General features: G+C 43.1%; 1 protein-coding gene across 9 annotated transcripts in view; it reads left to right on the top strand.

Moving 5' to 3' along the window:
- pcdh15b (protocadherin-related 15b) overlaps window positions 1-22,071 on the top strand; it is a 214,516-nt gene that overhangs the window by 37,478 nt on the left and 154,967 nt on the right. For 8 of the 9 annotated variants that reach the window (XM_014179329.2, XM_014179328.2, XM_014179323.2 and 5 more), the window contains 3 exons: window positions 7,311-7,428; window positions 14,126-14,140; window positions 15,480-15,545. In XM_014179329.2, coding sequence (XP_014034804.2) covers window positions 7,332-7,428; window positions 14,126-14,140; window positions 15,480-15,545 — 178 coding nt within the window. In that variant the 5' untranslated portion in view covers window positions 7,311-7,331. The remainder of the gene's footprint in view (window positions 1-7,310; window positions 7,429-14,125; window positions 14,141-15,479; window positions 15,546-22,071) is intronic. The other variant, XM_014179321.2, reaches the window with a different exon arrangement.

Genomic DNA, 22,071 nt, shown 5'->3' with positions numbered 1-22,071 from the left:
GACGGAAGGGAAGAACAGAACACTGACGGAGAGGTTTGACCTCTATCATGGAGGTTAAACGCTAGACCTTCAAACAGAGTATGTGAATGAGAGTCTGTGTTTTGTTTTAAAGTGCTCCAAAACTCAGTCAAGGCTTTCGCCTTTGTCTCCTCTACACTTTATGAGTTTTGCTTGGAGTTTATTATTGAGAGCCCATTTTCTTAAAACACACCAAAATAACCAAATGTTCTTCTGGAAGCAGTTAGCTTTGAAAGTTTGTCACGTCCTGACCAGTATAAGGGGTTATTTGTTATTGTAGTTTGGTCAGGACGCGGCAGGGGGTGTTTGTTTAGAGTGTTTTGGGGTTTGTTGGGCTATGTTCTGTTTTAAGAGGGGTGTTTGTTTAGAGTGTTTCGGGGTTTGTTGGGTTATGTTCTTGTTAGTCTATTTCTATGTTAGTTCTAGTATGTCTATTTCTATGTGGTGTTTGTTGGGTTGACCTTCAATTGGAAGCAGCTGCTCCTAGTTGCTTCTAATTGAAGGTCCTATTTAAGAGGGGTGTTTTTTCTATGGGATTTTGTGGGTAGTTGTTCCTTGTAAGCCTTACAGGACTGTTTATCGTCATTGTTTTTGTATACGTGCGTTTTTGTTTTGGTTTTCCTTCTTTCTGCCTAATAGAAAGAAGATGAGTATACACATTCCCGCTGCATTTTGGTCAAGTCCTTACGACACCCGTGACAAAGTTGTTTTATACGATGGCGGGCTCACAGATTGTTCTTCCTCTGCTCATATTAGATCAAGTCTGTTAGGAGGACACCCATCTAAAACAATCTATATTTTTTTAAGTGCTCAAGCTGCCAAACTTTGTCTCACCAGCCGACTCTGCACGTGATACTGAAAACATAGTGCTGGGTACTGTCAATGGTGTCTAAAGTGATGGCGGTAATGGGACAGCTGTCCAAGGTGCTGAATAGGCTGATGCTAATCGGCTGCTGTCCAAGGTGCTGAATAGCACTGGTGCAATTGGGGCTGCTGATAGTACTGGAGATATACTGTTGCTACTGAGGCTGCTATTATGGTACACGGTGTTGACTAGTAATGGTGCTATCGTTATAGATCAGGGGTGGGCAAACATTTTGGCTCAAGGGCCACATCGGGATTTTGAAATTCAACGGAGCATTTTTGGGCGGACCAATTGTTTGTTAAAATCAATTTGCGGGGACCCCCGAGTGGTGCAGCGTTCTAAGGCACTGCATCGCAGTGCTTGAGGCGTCACTACAGACCTGGGTTCGATCCCAGGCTGTGTCACAGCTGGCAGTGACTGGGAGACCCATGAGGCAGTGCACAATTGGCCCAGTGTCGTCCGGGTTAAGAGAGGGTTTGGCAGGCCGTGACTTCCTTGTCCCATCAAGCTCTAGCGACTCCTGTGGCTGGCACGCTGACGCCGCCGGGTGTACGGCGTTTCTTCCGACACATTGGTGCGGCTGGCTTCCGGGTTAAGTGGGCATTGTGTCAAGAAGCAGTGCGGCTTGGCTGGGTCGTGTTCCATTTTTTGATAACGGATTTAATGGTGCTCCGGGGGGTCTTCAAAGTTTCAGATATATATTTTTTTTATAACCCAACCCTGATCTGTACTTCTCCACAACTTTGTCCCTGACCTGTTTGGAGAGCTCCTTGGTCTCCATGGTGCCGCTTGCTTGGCGGTGCCCCTTGCTTAGTGGTGTTGCAGACTCTGGGGCCTTTCAGAACAGGTGTGTAGTGTATATATATATATATATATATATATATATATATATATATATATATATATATATATATATATATACATATATATATATATATATATATATATATATATATATATATATATACACACACACACACCTTAATATAATATATGTGTATGTATATATATATATATATATACACATATATTATATTAAGGTGTGTGTGTGTGTATATATATATATATATATATACACACACACCTTAATATAATATATGTGTATATATATATATACTGAGATCATGTGACACTTAGATTGCACACAAGTGGACTTTATTTAACTAATTATGTGACTTCTGAAGGTAATTGGTTAAACCAGATCTTATTTAGGGGCTTCATAGCAAAGGGGGTAAATACATATGCACGCACCAATTTTCTGTTTAAAATTGTAATATATATTTTTTTGAAACAAGTTATTTTTTTTTCATTTCACTTCACCAATTTGGACTATTTTGTGTATGTCCATTACATGAAATCCAAATAAAAATACATTTAAATGACGGGTTGTAATGAAACAAAATAGGAAAAACGCCAATGAGGATGAATCATTTTCAATACTTTTTTGAAGGTTGTACTGATGGTAATGAGCTAAGCTATTTGCCAGCCATGTTTGTTGACATTATACAAGGCCTTCTGGGTGTCACGTAATCTGTCAGACCAAAGATGTTATAATGAGGTGAAGGAATGGTTCACTCATCTTTTGGGTAAACTTCCGGAAGTGACTGAAGGGAAGTGGATGATCATAGACGACACACCCCCTTCAACATGCATATTGCAAACAGACCAAACTCATCTTGTCTCCTCTTATTATCTTTGGTCGACGGGAAAAACAAACAAGGCGGCGCGCACAAACTACCCATCATCGGATTACTTTTGATTTCTAGAAAGTGTTTTACTCAATTATTTTGATCAATGGTGAGCTCACCCAGGATGTGATTAATTATAAATAGTAATTGCTATTAGCTAATTCATTCTAGTTTCTGTCAGCCAAGAGTTATAAAAATATGACCGCTTGTGTTACGTCTATCTTTCCTCAGTTAGCGCTAGGACAAATGTTGCCAAAACTTTTCAGTTTGACTGTGTTATGCTGTAGCTACTTCTGTGAATGTCTGAACATTGCATCCAAAAATAAACTGGTCATATTCTGGACATAGCTTTGTAAGGACTGTGGTTGTGCAAAAATGTTTCTGTAAATAAAATAAAAAAACGTGTGGGCAGCTCAAATGCTGATTGTTGCGTCAATTGAAAATGGACGTTCTAAATAAGCATTCTAATCAAGCGTTCTAATCACACCGGTTTGACCATACGCAACAGGGACCACTATAGAATGATCACACCCGTTTGTTGGTATGTGTGAAAAGGTTAAACAAGTTAACATTCGCAAGGCCGCGGGGCAAGATGGAATACCAGGGCACGTACTCAGAGCATGCGCTGACCAGCTGGCAAGTGTTTTCACTGACTTTTGAGGGTAGACAACAACACATCCACCACACTGACCATCAACACGGGGCCCCTCAGGGGTGTGTGCTTAGTCCCCTCTTGTACTCCTTGTTCACCCATGACTCACAATCATCAACTTTTGCAAGTTTGACGACACGACTGGTAGGACTGATCACCGACGACAATGAGGATGCCTATAGGGAGGAGGTCCGAGGACAGCAACCTCTCCCTCAACATCAGCAAGACAAAGGAGCTGATCGTGGATTACAAGAAACGGAGGGGCAAGCATGCCCCCATCCAGATCAATGGGGCTTTAGTGGAGCGGGTTGAGAGCTTCAAATTTCTCACTAAGAAATTAACATGGTCCACACACACCCACACAGTTTTGAAGAGGGCACAACAGCACCTCTTCTCTTTCAGGAGGCTGAAAAGATTTGGCATGGTCCCTCGGATCCTCAAAAAGTTTTACAGCAGCACCATTGAGAGCATCTTGACTGGCTGCAAGTCAAGCTTATTTTGTTATCTTTAACTCTGCATTGTTGGAAAAGGACCCGCAAGTAAGCATTTCACTGTTAGTCTACATCTGTTGTTTACGGAGCATGTGACAAATACAATTTGATTTGATTGACTTAGAGCTGTAATGGCACAGATACAAAGACGAGATCTCCATCAATTATATTGGTGATATTGTGGCTGCTGTCCATGGTGCTGAATAGTACTGGTGCTATTGGGGATATTGGGGCTGCCTTCCATGGCACTGAATATTACTAGTTATTTTGAGGCTGCTGTCCATGGAGCTGAATTGTACTGGTGCTAATGTGGCTGCTGTCCTTGGTGCTGAATAGTACTGGTGCTTTTGGGGCTGCTGTCCATGGCGCTGAACATTACTGGTAATATTGGGGCTGCTGTCCATGGTGCTGAATAGTACTGGTGCTATTAGGATTGCGGTCCATGGTGCTGAATAGTACTGGGATACCTTCAGGGCTGCCATGTATTGTTCTGCAGCCCTCTGGCGTGCAACATTAATAAGTCTAAATATATCCATTGGCATACTTTAGTTTACTTACATGCGGTGTAGAACAAATAGCACAAGCACAGTGTCGAGGACATTATGCTCAACAACACTTGCAAGTATGAGAATAAGCCTGGAGAGGTATGGATGGATGTTTGGGAATGCACAGGACACGCAGGTTCACTTTACTTTGCATCATACATTTTTTTTCATTATGATTAACACAAAAAGCACTCCAGTCAGAGCGTTAATTTGTGGCAATCTGGATTATAGTGCACGTAATTATATTAATTCGTTTCCCTTATTCATCTCTGAACAACTACATGAGTCATTCACAGCTTTTTTTAATAAGGGAAAAACACTCAAAGAATTTAACCAATAATATACCAAATCTAATCAATTATTCATATTTTTACTTGCCTTCATTTTGCATTCTTTGTCTTATCACTTAGGCTTCAGTAGCTTTAGCAGAGCTCTGAGATTTTTTTAAAAAGCAAATCGGAGGACAGAGGGTTGTGGATGATTCAGAGATGCCCTCTTGCATGAGCAATGAGCGGAAGTAAATCAAGGTGCTCCGGTGTTAGCGTTAGTGACGGCATCAGTGCCAACCGAGGACTGCAGCTCCCCTACAACCCAGTCCTGCCTGATCACCTCTCACTGTGGATAATGGATGGGAATCTGTCACCATCCTAATAGATATCAGTTCTCTGGGCAAGACCATGACACAGTATCCAATACAGTAATGAGATGTGACTTTTTGTTGACCAAATATTTCATATTTTCTTTTCCAAGACAGCAGAACGCTATTGGACAGATGAATATGTTTAAAGGTTTATTGAGATTTTACTGAAATGTTAGGTAAAGATGGACGAATTTTACTGATGGAGTAATTACCGGTAAGACTAATCCTTCAGTGTTATTTCCAGTTCCATCACATGACCTATCCGCTTTATTACTCCCAACGAGTAGTTTACCGTTAGATAGCTCGCCAGGCTAATGGCGCGTCTCCTCGCGTAGTTAGTGAAACACTGGTGACAGAAATGGATTAAGGGTGTTAACAAGTTCAACGTGGTCCATTACCTAGCTGATCATTGTCTGCTTTCTCAGCTTCCTCCTCTGAGTACTGTGTTAGAGAGGCAATAAACGTTGATGACTTCAGTACCCGTGTTACTTTCTGGGCTCCTCCAATTTATAGACGTTATATTACAGGACAAACCAACAGCCTATTCAAGAGAAACCCCAGCAGGGAGCAAATGATAAAAGTGTTTTTCTCTTCTGATGCCAACTTTTTCCACATTACAAAATATTGGAAAATCATTTTAATCTACAAAAATATATTAGATTTCCCTCTCCAAAGAATATTAAGAAAAAGGTAGTTGTTGTTAGAGTAGATGTTGAGCGTTTTTGTGAGATTGTGCTGCTGGAAGGTTGAGCCAATCACGTTGTTACTCTCAGGGATTAAAGCTGAAGTGAAAGGTACTGTTTTGGGCCATTAGTTTATTGAGATCAATACTGGGAAAGATGTTTGCCGTTTGTGTGTCGGCGTATGTGCATGCTTTGTGTGTGTGTGTGTGTGTGTGTGTGTGTGTGGATGTACAGTACCAGTTAAAAGTTAGGACACACCTACTCATTCAGGTGTGTCCAAACTTTTGACTGGTACTGTATGTTTTTCAAAAAACGTTGTCTCTATGGTCTTACCTTTTTTAGTAGAATTAAAAACTCTGAAAACATGACAAAACCAGGCATATTTTGGCATTAAACTTTGAAACACTAGTGTTCGTTTTGCTTTTGAGTCTTGGATGTCAGTGGGCTTTTCTCTGTTTAATCTGAGGAAAGAACTACAGAGGGGAAAGAGATGCATCCGTTCTGACGATAGAGTGGATTACATTGTATTTGTCTCTCCAAAGACGTTATTGGTTGAGAGGAACAAAGACCGTGCGTAATGATTAGTGAGCCTGCGAGACTGTGGAGCGATCAGTTCATAAAGAGACGGGCGTTGATGTTAAAGGAATCGGTTGGCTTGAAAGCCCGTGTCACGATCTGTCGCTGTCTGGTATCGCTTCCTTGGCTCAGGACTCAAACGTTCTGCCGAAGTATCTCCCGTTGGAAAAAGTGTATCAATCCATTGCGTTTCTCCATTGTTCATTGCTCGTGTCTTTTCATTTCAGTGACATTCTTTTTAGTGAAGTATAATGCAAAACGTTGCATTCTGCACCGTCTGCCAGATCCACAAGGTCACAAGTTCACAGTTCCTGCATCTTAGCAATTCCATGTATTTCGACCACAAGATTATCCTCTCACTATCCTCTCAGTATATTTCTCAAAAACGTTTCGTTGTGGTATATAATCAGTAGTGCAGGGATAACTGGCAGAGCCTGGTTTTCATACAGTAAAATAAGTTACCACTGAAGACATGGAGCATCCATGATGGAGGAAACATCAAAGCTATACTGTATTGTGGACTGTATCTCTCAGGTGGAAAACACTATCAACTTCACTGTCTACTTCAAAGGGCAAGGTTAAATGTGGTTCCTCTCCGGTGGTATTACATGAGAGAACCTGAATTTGATAGAAGACACCCCATAGCCCTTCGATAAAAGACTATTTCCCAAAGGTAAAATTGGGTGGGAAATTTCCTTTTGAAATGGACTGACTCATAAGCGCCGGTGTCGGATTCCTTTCAGAATACCTGTAATTCACCTGTTCGGGTTCGATTTTTACCAAATTGTTGAGAGATGGTGGCAAATGTAGAGAGTTGTAAGGAGGTAAAATGATGAGAGTAACTTATTTTTTTTTTTTATTTTTTTTTTAAGATACAATGACAAAGATACCATGACAATTTCTGTTCGCTTTGTGTTGTTGATGTTCATGTTGCCACTACAGGTGGATGTAAATATGTTGTGGTATTCTACAAGGTTTGGAATCTACAAGAGTTCAGCTATTAATTATCAACTGGCTATGTAGCTTTTTAGACCTAGTGAATAGGGCCTAGGGTCGTTTTTGCTGTTCAACTCAACCCCCTGGCCCCTAGGATGTACATGACAGAGAAGGTAATTCTCATCTCTCTCTCTCTCTCTCTCTCTCTCCCTCCAGGTGGGCACGCAGTAACGCTTGATGAAAATGCAAAAGAGGTCATGGTACTTCACATGGTTAGGAATATGGATAGGACTTCTGCTGTTAGCCACTCGTTGCCTGTCACAAGACACAGACGGTAAGTACTCCACACCTCATAAGTACCTCTCTTCTATGCAAGCGAGGCCAATATACGACCGCATTTGCCTGTTTTAGTTTCAGAATACCCAGATGCTAAAATACACCGAATGGGTTTATTTTGATGAACATTTTGTATTTCTATGCCATTTGTACCACTGTATTTGATTTAATGGTCACAGGTTCAACTTAACTGATATGTTCAAACTGCCTCAACCCAGTGATAAGCTCTGATTCTATACTCCTGCTCAGTTGCAGCCGTTTGCCCGTTGATTCGTTTTCAACCTGACAGATTCCTCTGGATTTATGTGGCGATACTTGATTCATGGAAGCGTGTTTGACTTGACGTTAGTGAAGTCACGGGTGCTGCTGCCTCCGCATTTGACCGGTGCCTGAATGGAGTTGAATATTCAGAAATGTACTATTGATTTATTGACGCTCCTTCATCCAGCTGTCTGAATCCGCTCAAAATGAGACCTTATAAAAAATGTTAAAAAAAAAAAATGTCTAATTCAAACTGATTCATGGTGTTGGGCCACTAAATGTTGGACACTTTAATCAATCAAATATGATCAATTGAATGACTGACACTTTAATGAACTGTTCTCACCTTGGCCCAATGTTAATTTCACCTCTGATTCAGAAATCAGTCCCTTTCTGATGCACAGTGCAATTTAGACTCGATTAGGGCATAAGGTTTTGAGGCTGTAGTTAGTATTGTTCTAACTAGAATGATCATCAAGCTGCATATCAGTGCTGGAAAATAGTTTCTAGTCTGTCTATTCATGTAGGGACAAACAGAACACCTAGATTGTGACATAACATTACTACTCATGGTTAAGTCCTTCCTAATCCAATTTCAAAATATCACTTTGTCACTGTAGTAGCTGGATGCAAGAAAATAGAGATGAGTGTGTTGTGGCGAAGCAACTCTAATGCAGAAACAAATTAGTGCATCCTCATCCTGTGGTTGCCATGGAGCAATAGATACCATCTTAAGCCAGTGATCAGTGTCACCTACAAGACAGTCCTAATTTTGGCTCGTACTCTCTTCTCTCTCTCTCTCTCTGTCTCTCTCTCTCTGTCTCTCTTTCTCTGTCTCTCTCTTTCTCTGTCTCTCTCTTTCTCTGCCTCTCTCTTTCTCTGCCTCTCTCTTTCTCTGCCTCTCTCTCTCTACCTCGCTCTCTCTCTCTACCTCGCTCTCTCTCTCTACCTCGCTGTCTCTCTCTCTGTCCCTCTCTCTCTCTCTACCTCGCTGTCTCTCTCTCTGTCTCTCTCTCTCTCTGTCTCGCTCTCTCTGTCTCGCTCTCTCTGTCTCGCTCTCTCTGTCTCGCTCTCTCTGTCTCGCTCTCTCTGTCTCGCTCTCTCTGTCTCGCTCTCTCTGTCTCTCTCTCTTTGTCTCTCTCTTTCTCTGCCTCTCTCTTTCTCTGCCTCTCTCTCTCTGTCCCTCTCTCTCTCTACCTCGCTCTCTCTCTACCTCGCTGTCTCTCTCTCTGTCCCTCTCTCTCTCTACCTCGCTGTCTCTCTCTCTCTGTCTCTCTCTCTGTCTCTCTGTCTCTCTCTCTGTCTCTCTCTCTCTGTCTCTCTCTTTGTCTCTCTCTCTCTCTACCTCGCTGTCTCTCTCTACCTCGCTGTCTCTCTCTACCTCGCTGTCTCTCTCTACCTCGCTGTCTCTCTCTACCTCGCTGTCTCTCTCTACCTCGCTGTCTCTCTCTACCTCGCTGTCTCTCTCTACCTCGCTGTCTCTCTCTACCTCGCTGTCTCTCTCTACCTCTGTTTCTACCTCTCTGTCTCTCTTTCTACCTCTCTGTCTCTCTCTCTACCAATCTGTCTCTCTCTCTACCAATCTGTCTCTCTCTCTACCAATCTGTCTCTCTCTCTACCAATCTCTCTCTCTACCAATCTCTCTCTCTACCTCTTTCTCTCTCTACCTACCTCTCTGTCTCTCTCTCTTCTTCTATTTCTCCTGTTAGAAAGTTGAATTTCCCCTCTTAGGTGACAGAGTGGGATTCCTCTCCATTGCATTATGTATGGATGTGTCTCAGTATGGGGCTCATCCCGGGGATCCAGCGCTGTGTATTAATAGGACTGCAGGTTGGTTCCCCTTGAGCACTAAGCAGCACCACTCAGGTGCCCAGTCATGCGAAGTGTCCCACTCACACCTACACACTTATCCGGATAGTTATCTCTCTGTTATGTGCCACATGCCCCTCTGGGCTATACTGTACACATGAATATAAGTGTATAGCTATCTGTGCATAGGAATAATATATCGTTATATAGACCTACTTTAGCTAGTTACATATTTCAAGTCGCATGACAAAAACAAACTAACTTCAGAGCAATCTATCAAGGACATATACTTGTTTTGTTAGCACTATTCTCATCAATATTTTAGTTGTCTCCCCTCAGTTCTTTTTGAGGTTCATGAGTTAAAACAAAATCCATTTCAATTTCTATATTTTGGTTTGTTTGTCAGAGTTCCCACCAGTTTACTATTCAGGCCAAGCACAGTAGCACACTATTTGATGGTGGAGATCAGATTATTGACAGAACTTCCTGAACTTCTTTTATCAGGGGAGCATGCATTGCCAGCCTCAGTTTGGCTCAGACTGGGGCACCAGCCTGTATGTTTCTCTTTCTTATCCAGACACCACACTGACTGTAACCCCCCCACCCAGTGTATTTCCTTTTTTGGAGAGAGAGAGAGATCGAGCGAGAGTGTGTGTGTGTGTGTTGGACTCCTGATATTTTCATCAATGGATTTGCATGTTTTTTTATCTGCTTCATTAGAGATAATGGAAATGGATTGTGTGTGTGTGTGTGTGTGCGCACGGGCTAAATGAATGCGCAAAATAAGTCAGGCACTGCCACCTGTTGTGCTCATGACGCTTTGACTTCAAAAGGTGGTTTGACAAACTCTGAATATCATATCCTAATGTGTTTATCCCCATTGAGAGTTTTAATTCAAAGTCGAACTGAAACATTAGTGAAGTATGAAATTATTCATGGTACAGGAACGATGGATTGTAAGTGGATTCTGGAATGAATATAGAATATTTTTTTGTACCCATGAATATTTAGCATTATGTTTTTGATTAGAAAACCATATGCTATGGTAGAAGCACTTATTGTTTAGTGAATTTCTCTCTGCAGTAGTTTTTGTTGTTGATTCTATTACGTGTTTTTAATAATATGGACATCACATTCTGCGTTTTATCATTCTTTATCAATTTCACAGACTCCGTTCGTATCCAATTCACCTCACATACAAAAAAACAAGTCATTACCAACCCACTCCCCTTGACGTTGTATTTCTCTTGAATGGGCTGAGGAGAAATAATGCATGTTAGAATGGCCTCTCGTCCTGGGAGTAAATCTAGCCTCGCTGACCTGGAGTTTGTGCAGGTAGCTTCCGTATAGCTGGCTATTGATTTCTGTGGCGATTTACTCTGGATGGTGTCGGTGTAATCTCATAGCAGCATCTGTCATACAGGTTATCACAGTTAAATGAGTGGGCACATGCAGGGATTGTCTTTGGACATCAAAGTTCACTGTCGCACGTCGTCGCTCCGCTTTGTAATCAGCCAATGTTCTGGTGTCATATCAGTACAAGTGGGAGGAGGCATAGAAATACAATTACAGAGCATTGACTCAAATGGGGATATATGTTCTAGTAAATTATATTTCTATGGGAGGAATGTTACACCTGCAGGGTCAAAGATGCATTTAACCGTTTAACCAATCAGAGGGTCAGATCTTAGCCAATGATCTCATCACCCTCATTATTCTGAAATAGAATACTAATCCTCATTGTCTCCTTTGAACCAATGATCTGTGGAGAGAGAACACCTGAATGCAGTGTGTCATTGGTCAGGTATTGACCCCAGTGAACACTGAATGGCTATAATAACACCAACGTCAAGTCCAAGCTGGTGTTGCTTCAAATCAGGCTGAATCCATCAAATCCAAGTATATTTCTCACTGTTAGACTTAGGTACACTTAGTGTAACAGTGTAGGTTCTGTCCCTCTCGTCGCCCCAACCTGCGCTCGAACCAGGGACCCTTGCACACATCAACAACTGACACCCCACGAAGCATCGTTACCCATCGCGCCACAAAAGCCGCGGCTCTTGCAACGCAAGGGGCGACCCTACTTCAAGTCTCAGAGCGGGTGACGTCACCGATTGAAACGCTATTAGCGCGCACCACCGCTAACTAACTAGCCATTTCACATCGGTTACACTCACCCCCCCTTTGACCTCCTCCTTTTCTGCAGCAACCAACGATCCGGGTCAACAGCATCAATGTAACAGTGTAGGTTCCGTCCCTCTCTTTGCCCCAACCCGGGCTCGAACCAGGGACCCTTGCACACATCAACAACTGACACCCACCGAAGCATCGTTACCCATCGCGCCACAAGAGCCACGGCTCTTGCAACGCAAGGGGCAACCCTACTTCAAGTCTCAGAGCGGGTGACGTCACCGATTGAAACGCTATTAGCGCGCACCACCGCTAACTAACTAGCCATTTCACATCGGTTACACTCACCCCCCCTTTGACCTCCTCCTTTTCCGCAGCAACCAACGATCCGGGTCAACAGCATCAATGTAACAGTGTAGGTTCCGTCCCTCTCTTTGCCCCAACCCGGGCTCGAACCAGGGACCCTTGCACGCATCAACAACTGACACCCACCGAAGCATCGTTACCCATCGCGCCACAAGAGCCACGGCTCTTGCAACGCAAGGGGCAACCCTACTTCAAGTCTCAAAGCGGGTGACGTCACCGATTGAAACGCTATTAGCGCGCACCACCGCTAACTAACTAGCCATTTCACATCGGTTACATTAGCAGTTTATTGGAGATTTCTTTTTGGCTGGAGCAGGTTTTAGGGGACTGTTCCTTTTGACTTTTACAGTTTTGGGCATCCGTACAAAGTCATGGATTTGTTATTGGATGATTGGATAGATAATGTGCTTACTGAATGTCTGCTTATTGAGGCATTTGCTACCCACTTTAGCATTTGAGTTGTTGTTGTTTCGAAATGTCTGCCTGTTACTTACTACTTAAATATACTTTCTGGTATTAATGAATAGCAATCATATTACAATATGCAATAACATGACGTTGGATAGTGTACAAGGTGTGGATCAGGATGTTCGTAGCTGTAGGCCTACACATACAAAATATACATGCCTTTGTGAAAACTGGTATATTGGTTACATTTTCTTTCAAACAGTAGGTGAAATTGGATACTGTGTCTATAGGCTCTGGTTGGCTATTGAACAGTCCCAAACAATTGATCAAAACATTCTTTGTGCCTGTTTGGAATCTGGAAAGTCGATCAGACAGGAGTCCCTCTGCTCTGCGTACTAGTATATAGAAGTAACACCCCTCCATGAATATTTCAACGTCACACTATCTTTTTGTTCTCCCGTAGAGACGGTTGTTGCATTGCGGTGGCTGGCGTTGATATGAGGGCCACAGTTGCCGGGGGGGTGGGGGGGGGTTGTTGGGTTACAGCCTTTCTGATGTCATGTGACTCATTTAACTAGTCAGCTAGTGGGTAGTTAGTCATTTATGAAGGCCAGCCATACGGAGGACCTAAAAGCACAAGGACTATGAACGTATCTCTCGTCTGTTGCTGCCCCTTGCTTGTCCGTACATCCATTCTCCAGACACGACAAACCGATATAATCAAGGCCCAGTGTTCCGGAGCGAACTCAAGTCCCAGGCTGTTTATATGGGAGCGTTTTGATATCTCGTCAGTTAGCGATGGTTTCCTAGTATTAACGTACTGGCGGCACTGCTCACTCACTACCACCGCCGTCTGCGAAGGGCTATTGTGTTGGGAAGAGAAATAGTTATATATTTTTTTTAAGTAATAATCCAGCAAGTGCACCCTCCCCGAGGAAACCATTTCTCCCATGACCACATCTCTTTCTTTCGGGAGGAATTCAACAGTGTGTTGACGCGGTGTGATTTATACCGAGCTGTCGGTCTTCTCATAACTAGCCGTTCATATTTTGTAAAGGTGTGTGTCTTAAACCGGGAGGTTGGGAGTGATGGGGTGAAACTGACACCCCCCCCGTAACAAATGTAGTCCCATGATGCAATAGATCTCTCCCAGCCTGCCACCCAGGAACGGTGTTCATCAAATCACTCACTGATGCACTTTATTCAGATGCCTCTCCACCACCACAGCCTCGTCTCACTGCTCTGTCCTAGACTGTAAATCTACCATAGTGGGTTGTGAGTAATGTTTGCGCATACTGATCTGTGAAGGGGAACAATTTAAGGGGGTGAAATGTTTTTGAGGTAATAGCTTAATTAGTCGCTTGGCTGGTGTCAGTAGTGGGCTTGATGGTGAGATATTTATGTTTACTTGCTCAAAGTCTACCTGCATTTATATCATAAATTGATTTATAACTGATTCTGTAGCTCTTGGCAAGGAAAGGAAGGATGATGGAGATTGTGTTTTGAGGTGGAAGTGGTGGATTCAGGTACTATAATGTGAACTTTCGCACCTCTGTTTCAAAGTTACAAAGTTTCTGTACTTTTCTTTTGATACTTTTTCTTCCCTCACTTTTTCCTCTTTTTTTGTTCTCTTTCAAGTATCTTATGGAACTCTGACTCCCTGCTTGTCTTTTTCTTTCCTTCATTCTATTCTTCTCTCTGGCTGATGACTTTGACTCCAGACTGGCAGTATGATGGTAAGGCGATGGATCTTTTCCCTGTCTCTAACCTGTGTCTCGCTGGGATCTGACTGTAGCAGTCACTCTCAGGAAAAAAAGGTGCTCAGTAGAACCATATAGGGTTCTTCGGTTACTCCCCATAGGGGAACCCTTTTTGGTGCCAGGGAGAACCCTTTGAAGAGGGTTCTCCCTAGAACCCTTTATGTAGGGTTCTTCATAGAACCCCCTGTATATGGTTCTATCTAGAACCCGTTATGAAAGGTTCTGCCTAGAACCCTCTATGAAGGGTTCTACCAAGTACAATTTTATCATCTAAAGGTTCTTCCTAGAACCATCTACGAAGGGTTCGAAAAATACACATATCTTTGGAGGGTTCTTCCTCGATGAACAGCTCCTCCAGCCTTATTAGCCTTTCAAGTAAAATTATTTATGACATTACATATATCATAAGGCCTTTGTTTGAGGGCCTAGTTATACCCTAACACAGTGGTGTTAAGAAACTCCTGGTTTACAGGCAACATCAGGCCTGCAAGTCACACTATGCTGGCTTGCAAAGTGGTGTTTAATTAATTCCTATTAGAATCTAGCCAGAGTTAGGATATCGAACACGTGGGATTTTATATCACCCTGCAACCTGCACTCAGAATGACTGCCAAGGTAGGGAAGATTGAATACTGAAACTACCTCGATCATGTAAACTGGAATAACCATCTCACTAATGAGTACAACTACTAACAGATTGGACTAGTTTAGAAAAATCTATGCTATTTATGTAGCATAAAATGTGTAGCATAAAATGAATCAATCAATCAATGTAACATGCCAAAACACAGCTATTAAAACAAGCAATTCTGAAAATCACCCTGAAATAGAGCATGCTGGGAAATATGATTATATGGTTATACTTTATGTAGAACCCTTCTTGCCTTCCAAAGAATCCTCAAAGAACCCTTTCTTCCAAAAACGGTTCTTAGGATGTTAACGTTTCTAGGTACAACCCATTACCTTACAAAGAGCCCTTGTCTTCCGAAAAAAGGTTCTTCAGATCAAAACGGTTCTTGGTAGAATGCTATCTCTCCACAAAGAACCCTTTTGAAACCCTTTTTTCTAAAAGTGTATTTACCCCCACCAATCCTCCGGTAATAGCCTCACACTGCTCATAAAGAAGTCATATGTCATTACCACTGTGCACTTTGCTCATATTCTCCCACTATTCTCCCCCATGGCAGTACATCTATATAGCTTAGTTCCATTCAATGTTCCGTCCTGTGTGGCTTCTAGTCATAGTACGACTGTAAATTGTAATGGTGCGTAACAGGAGATTACAGGTTAATGTAATTTTTATCTTTTTTTTCAGAATGCAAACTCTCCAGGACTGGACCACCTGCCACAATTGTTGCCATAGATGAAGAGAGCCCAAATGGTATGTGTTCTTTACATGCAGCATTGTTGAAACAATGCACCAATGTCAGAGGTGGCAGTTAACCTAATGGTTAAGAGCGTTGGGCCAGTAACCAAATGGTTGCTGGTTCGAATCCCTGAGCCGACTAGGTGAGAAATCTGCCGATGTGCCCTTGAGCAATGCACTTAACCCTAATTGCTCCTGTTAGTCGCTCGGCCTAAGAGCGTCTTCTAAATTATTCAAATGTAACAGAAGCTGGGATCATAAATAATCATAAACTCTGGTTGAGTCGCAGGGATGAAAAGCTTCTCACACAGAGCATTGCATTTTCCCATCTAATAAAACAGACAAATGGATAGTTCACAAAATTCTTGTTCTGGAGGTTTTTCACCATGTGTGTTTACCACTTAAACTCCACATTCTCCACATCCTAATTGTTTTCCTCAGTTGAGGGCTAAGCCATTACCAGTTTATGGGTGAATTTAAATGTGCCCACCAGGGAGGGAGGCACTAATGAGTGGAGCTGCTCTTGCTGTTCGTTGTTGTGGCCATATTTCTCTCCCTCTTAAAACCTCCCTTGATGGTTCCACGCCGGGCCGGTCCCTGGCAGCCACAGCACAGATGGTGTTCAGCATGCTGCACAGCCAGGGGCCCCTCGCTGTAATAGATCTCTCTGTTCTCCCTCCCTCTTCCCCTCTTTCCCTTCTTTCTCCAGACTCACTATTCAGTGTGGTGGCCAGGGCTGGGCTTCGTTGTTACCTGTAATTCCGTTTGAACATTATTGATGCATTTGACAGGTGTAAGCGGAAGTCAGCGGCTGGCTGTTGTTTTAGCTACCAACTGCCTAATGAGCGTCAAGGCTTTTCCACACTGCTGCTCCTTGGCAATGGGCATCAGCAGTAGAGTTGGGCAGTATCCAGATTTTCGTACCGTCATACCGTTTCTAAACCATACCAGGGAATACCGTATTACCAGAAGGGCAAACAAGGGGTGCTATTTCATCACACAAAATAATTGGGGCAACAGGGATCTTGATCCAGAAGGGGATTGAATGTCTCTGCTGTAACCAAGAAGCTTGATCTTGACATCTAGCCAAGTTAGCAAACCAAATGCATAGCTGGAGCACTGAGCTGCATATTATTTATTTGATATTTATTTATCATTATTTATCTTCCATTTCTTATAGTTATACTTAATTTAAACAGCTCAACAACAAAAACATATTTTTAAACTGTATTGAAAATCATACAGTTAGTATTTACCCTGGTATCATCAGACGGCTCCCCTCACCTTGTCACCAGGACTGTCTACAGCTCCCCAAGGTGGTGGTGCTGGTTCGAGTCAGGGGTTGGAACCAAAATTATTTTCCAACCGTTCGCGGGAAATGTTCAGTCGAGCTGAAACTGAATACCTCAATGCCCGTCTGCCAGCTTGTTATAGAAGACACGGCCACGTGAGTCACTGTCTGTAAAAAGCAATCCATTTTCGCGAAGGGGATGGTCCTAATAAACAGGCCGGTGAGTGGATATATAAAGTACAAGTCAAAAGTTTGGACACACCTACGCATTTCATTTTTAAAATTAAGAAAAATATATATTTTCTACTTTGCAGAATAATAGTAAAGACATCAAAACTATGAAATAACACATATGGAATCATGTAGTAATCAAAAAAGTGTTAAAAACAATCTAAATATATTTTATATTTGAGAATGATCAAAGTAGCCACCCTTTGCCTTGATGGCAGCTTTGCACATTCTTTCAACTAGCTTCATGAGGTACATGAGGTACAGGAACAGCTCAAATAAGCAAAGAGAAACAATAGTCCATCGTTACTTCAAGAAATTAAGGTCAGCCAATCCAGAACATTTCAAGAACTTTGAAAGTTTCTTCAAGTGCAGTCGCAAAAACCATCAAGCGCTATGATGAAACTGGCTCTCATGGGGACCGTCATAGGAAAGGAAGACCCAGAGTTACCTCTGCTCCAGAGGATAAGTTCATTAGAGTGAACTGCACCTCAGATTAATAGAGTTAAAGTAACAGACACATCTAAACATCAACTGTTCAGAGGAGACTGCGTGAATCAGGCCTTCATGGTCGAATTGCTGCAAAGAAACCCCTACTAAAGGACACCAATAAGAAAAGACTTGCTTGGGCCAAGAAACACAAGCAATGGACATTAGACTGGTAGTCCAAATTTGAAATTTCTTGGTTACAACCGCCGTTTCTTTGTGAGACACAGAGTAGGTGAATGGATGATCTCTGAATGTGTGGTTCCCACCATGAAGCATGGAGGAGGAGGTGTGATGGTGCTTTGCTGGTGACACTGTCTGAGATTTATTTAGAATTCAAGGCACACGCATTCTGCAGCGATACGCCATCCCATCTGGTTTGTTCTTAGTAGGACTATCATTTGTTTTTCAACAGGACAATGACCAAAACACACCTCCAGGCTGTGTAAGAGTTATTTGAGAGAGATGAGGTGCTGCAACAGATAACCTGTCCTCCACAATCACCCAACCTCAACCCAATTGAGATGGTTTGGGATGAGTTGGACTGCAGAGTGAAGGAAAAGCAGCCAACAAATGCTCAGCATATGTGGGAACTCCTTCAAGACTGTTGGAAAAGCATTCCTCATGAAGCTGGTTGAGAGAATGCCAAGAGTGTGCAAAGCTGTCATCAAGGCAAAGGGTGGCTACTTTGAAGAATCAAAAATCTAAAATATATTTGATTTGTTTAACACTTTTTTGATTACTACATGATTCCATATGTTATTTCATAGTTTTGATGATGTAGTAAAAATAATGAAAAAATAAATAAACTCTTGAATGAGTAGGTGTGTCCAAACCTTTTACTGGTACTGTATATAATCTAATCTCAGGAAAAAAAAGAAACCTCCTCTCACTCACTGTCAACTGCGTTTATTTTCAGCAAACTTAACATGTGTAAATATTTGTATGAACATAACAAGATTCAACAACTGAGACATAAACTGAACAAGTTCCACAGACGTGACTAACAGAAATTGAATAATGTGTCCCTGAACAAAGGGGGGTCAAAATCAAAAGTAACATTCAGTACCTGGTGTGGCCACCAGCTGCATTAAGTACTGCAGTGCATTTCCTCCTCATGGACTGCAACACATTTTCCAGTTCTTGCTGTGAGATGTTACTCCACTCTTCCACCAAGGCACCTGCAAGTTCCCGGACATTTCTGGGGGGAATGGCCCTAGCCCTCACCATCCGATCCAACAGGTCCCAAACATGCTCAATGGGATTGAGATCCGGGCTCTTCGCTGGCCATGGCAGAACACTGACATTCCTGTCTTGCAGGAAATCACGCACAGAACGAGCAGTATGGCTGTGGCATTGTTACGCTGGAGGGTCATGTCAGGATGAGCCTGCAGGAAGGGTACCACATTAGGGAGGAGGATGTCTTCCCTGTAACGCACAGCATTGAGATTGCCTGCAATGACAACAAGCTCAGTCCGATGATGCTGTGACACCCCGCCCCAGACCATGACAGACCCTCCAAATTGATCCCGCTCCAGAGTACAGGCCTTGGTGTAACTCTCATTCCTTCGACGATAAACTCATATCCGACATCACCCCTGGTGAGACAAAACCGCGACTCGTCAGTGAAGAGCACTTTTTGCCAGTCCTGTCTGGTCCAGCGACGGTGGGTTTGTGCTCATAGGTGACATTGTTGCTGGTGATGTCTGGTGAGGACCTGCCTTACAATAGGCCTATGAGCCCTTAGTCCAGCCTATTGCGGACAGTCTGAGCACTGATGGAGGGATTGTGCGTTCCTGGTGTAACTCGGGCAGTTGTTGTTGCCATCCTGTACCTGTCCCGCAGGTGTGATGTTCGGATCTACCGATCCTGTGCAGGTATTGTTACACGTGGTCTGCCACTGCGAGGACGATCAGCTCTCCGTCCTGTCTACCTGTAGCGCTGTCTTAGACGTCTCACAGTTCGGACATTGCAGATGTGGCCAGGGCAATAAATTGCAGTCCTCATGCCTCCTTGCAGCATGCCTAAGGCACGTTCACGCAGATGAGCAGGGACCCTGGGCATCTTTCTTTTGGTGTTTTTCAGAGTCAGTAGAAAGGCCTCTTTAGTGTCCTAAGTTTTCATAACTGTGACCTTAATTGCCTACCGTCTGTAAGGTGTTAGTGTCTTACTGACCGTTCCACAGGTGCATGTTCATTAATTGTTTATGGTTCATTGAACAAGCATGGGAAACAGTGTTTAAACCCTTTACAATGAAGATCTGTGACGTTATTTGAATTTTTACGAATTCTTTGAAAGACAGGGTCCTGAAAAAGGGCCGTTTCTTTTTTTGCTGAATTATATATCTATCTATCTATATCGGTTAAAGGTTTTAGAACAACTACTCATTCAAGGGTTTTCTTTTCTTTTTTACTATTTTCTACATTGTGAAGACATCATAACAAGGAAATAACATGTGGAATCATGTAGTAAACAAAACAAACTTCAAACAGCCATCCTTTGCCTTGATCAAATCAAATCAAATTTATTTATATAGCCCTTCGTACATCAGCTGATATCTCAAAGTGCTGTACAGAAACCCAGCCTAAAACCCCAAACAGCAAGCAATGCATGTGAAAGAAGCACGGTGGCTAGGAAAAACTCCCTAGGAAAAACTCCCTAGAAAGGCCAAAAATCCTAGGAAGAAACCTAGAGAGGAACCAGGCTATGAGGGGTGGCCAGTCCTCTTCTGGCTGTGCAGGGTGGATATTATAACAGAACATGGTCAAGATGTTAAAATGTTCATAAATGACCAGCATGGTCAAATAATAATAATCATAGTAGTTGTCGAGGGTGCAACAAGCACGTCCGGTGAACAGGTCAGGGTTCCATAGCCGCAGGCAGAACAGTTGAAACTGGAGCAGCAGCACGGCCAGGTGGACTGGGGACAGCAAGGAGTCATCATACCAGGTAGTCCTGAGGCATGGTCCTAGGGCTCAGGTCCTCCGAGAGAAAGACAGAAAGAGAGAAAGAGAGAATTAGAGAGAGCATATTTAAATTCACACAGGACACCGGATAAGACAAGAGAAATACTCCAGATGTAACAGACTGACCCTAGCCCCCGACACATAAACTACTGCAGCATAAATACTGGAGGCTGAGACAGGAGGGATCAGAAGACACTGTGGCCCCATCCGATGATACCCCGGACAGGGCCAAACAGGCAGGATATAACCCCACCCACTTTGCCAAAGCACAGCCCCCACACCACTAGAGGGATGTCTCCAACCACCAACTTACCGTCCTAAGACAAGGCCGAGTATAGCCCACAACGATCTCCGCCATGGCACAACCCAAGGGGGGCGCCAACCCAGACAGGAAGACCACGTCAGTGACTCAACCCACTCAAGTGACGCACCCCTCCCATGGACGGCATGGAAGAACACCAGTAAGCCAGTGACTCAGCCCCTGTAAAAGGGTTAGAGGCAGAGAATCCCAGTGGAAAGAGGGGAACCGGCAAGGCAGAGACAGCAAGGGCGGTTCGTTGCTCCAGCCTTTCCGTTCACCTTCACACTCCTGGGCCAGACTATACTTAATCATAGGACCTACTGAAGAGATAAGTCTTCAGTAAAGACTTAAAGGTTGAGACTGAGTCTGCGTCTCTCACATTGGTAGGCAGACCATTCCATAAAAATGGAGCTCTATAGGAGAAAGCCCTACCTCCAGCCGTTTGCTTAGAAATTCTAGGGACAATTAGGAGGCCTGCGTCTTGTGACCGTAGCGTACGTGTAGGTATGTACGGCAGGACCAAATCGGAAAGATAGGTAGGAGCAAGCCCATGTAATGCTTTGTAGGTTAGCAGTAAAACCTTGAAATCAGCCCTTGCCTTAACAGGAAGCCAGTGTAGGGAGGCTAGCACTGGAGTAATATGATCAAATTTTTTGGTTCTAGTCAGGATTCTAGCAGCCGTATTTAGCACTAACTGAAGTTTGTTTAGTGCTTTATCCGGGTAGCCGGAAAGTAGAGCATTGCAGTAGTCCAGCCTAGAAGTAACAAAAGCATGGATACATTTTTCTGCGTCATTTTTGGACAGAAAGTTTCTGATTTTTGCAATGTTACGTAGATGGAAAAAAGCTGTCCTTGAAACAGTCTTGATATGTTCTTCAAAAGAGAGATCAGGGTCCAGAGTAACGCCGAGGTCATTCACAGTTTTATTTGAGACGACTGTACAACCATCCAGATTAATTGTCAGATTCAACAGAAGATCTCTTTGTTTCTTGGGACCTAGAACAAGCATCTCTGTTTTGTCCGAGTTTAAAAGTAGAAAGTTTGCAGCCATCCACTTCTTTATGTCTGAAACACAGGCATTGATGACTGCTTTGCACACTCTTGGCATTCTCTCAACCAGCTTCATCACCTGGAATGCATTTCAATTAACAGGTGTGCAGCCCAAATAAAGGCTTCACAGAGTTCAAGTAACAGACATCAACTATTCAGAGGAGACTGCGTGAAACCGGCTTTCATGGTCGAATTGCTGCAAAGAAACCACTACTAACG

This window comes from Salmo salar, chromosome ssa28 (genome assembly GCF_905237065.1).
Source record: "Salmo salar chromosome ssa28, Ssal_v3.1, whole genome shotgun sequence".
In the NCBI taxonomy this organism is placed as follows: domain Eukaryota; kingdom Metazoa; phylum Chordata; class Actinopteri; order Salmoniformes; family Salmonidae; genus Salmo; species Salmo salar.
Note: the sequence above shows the minus strand (reverse complement) of the source record. Positions and strands in the feature narration are given on the sequence as shown.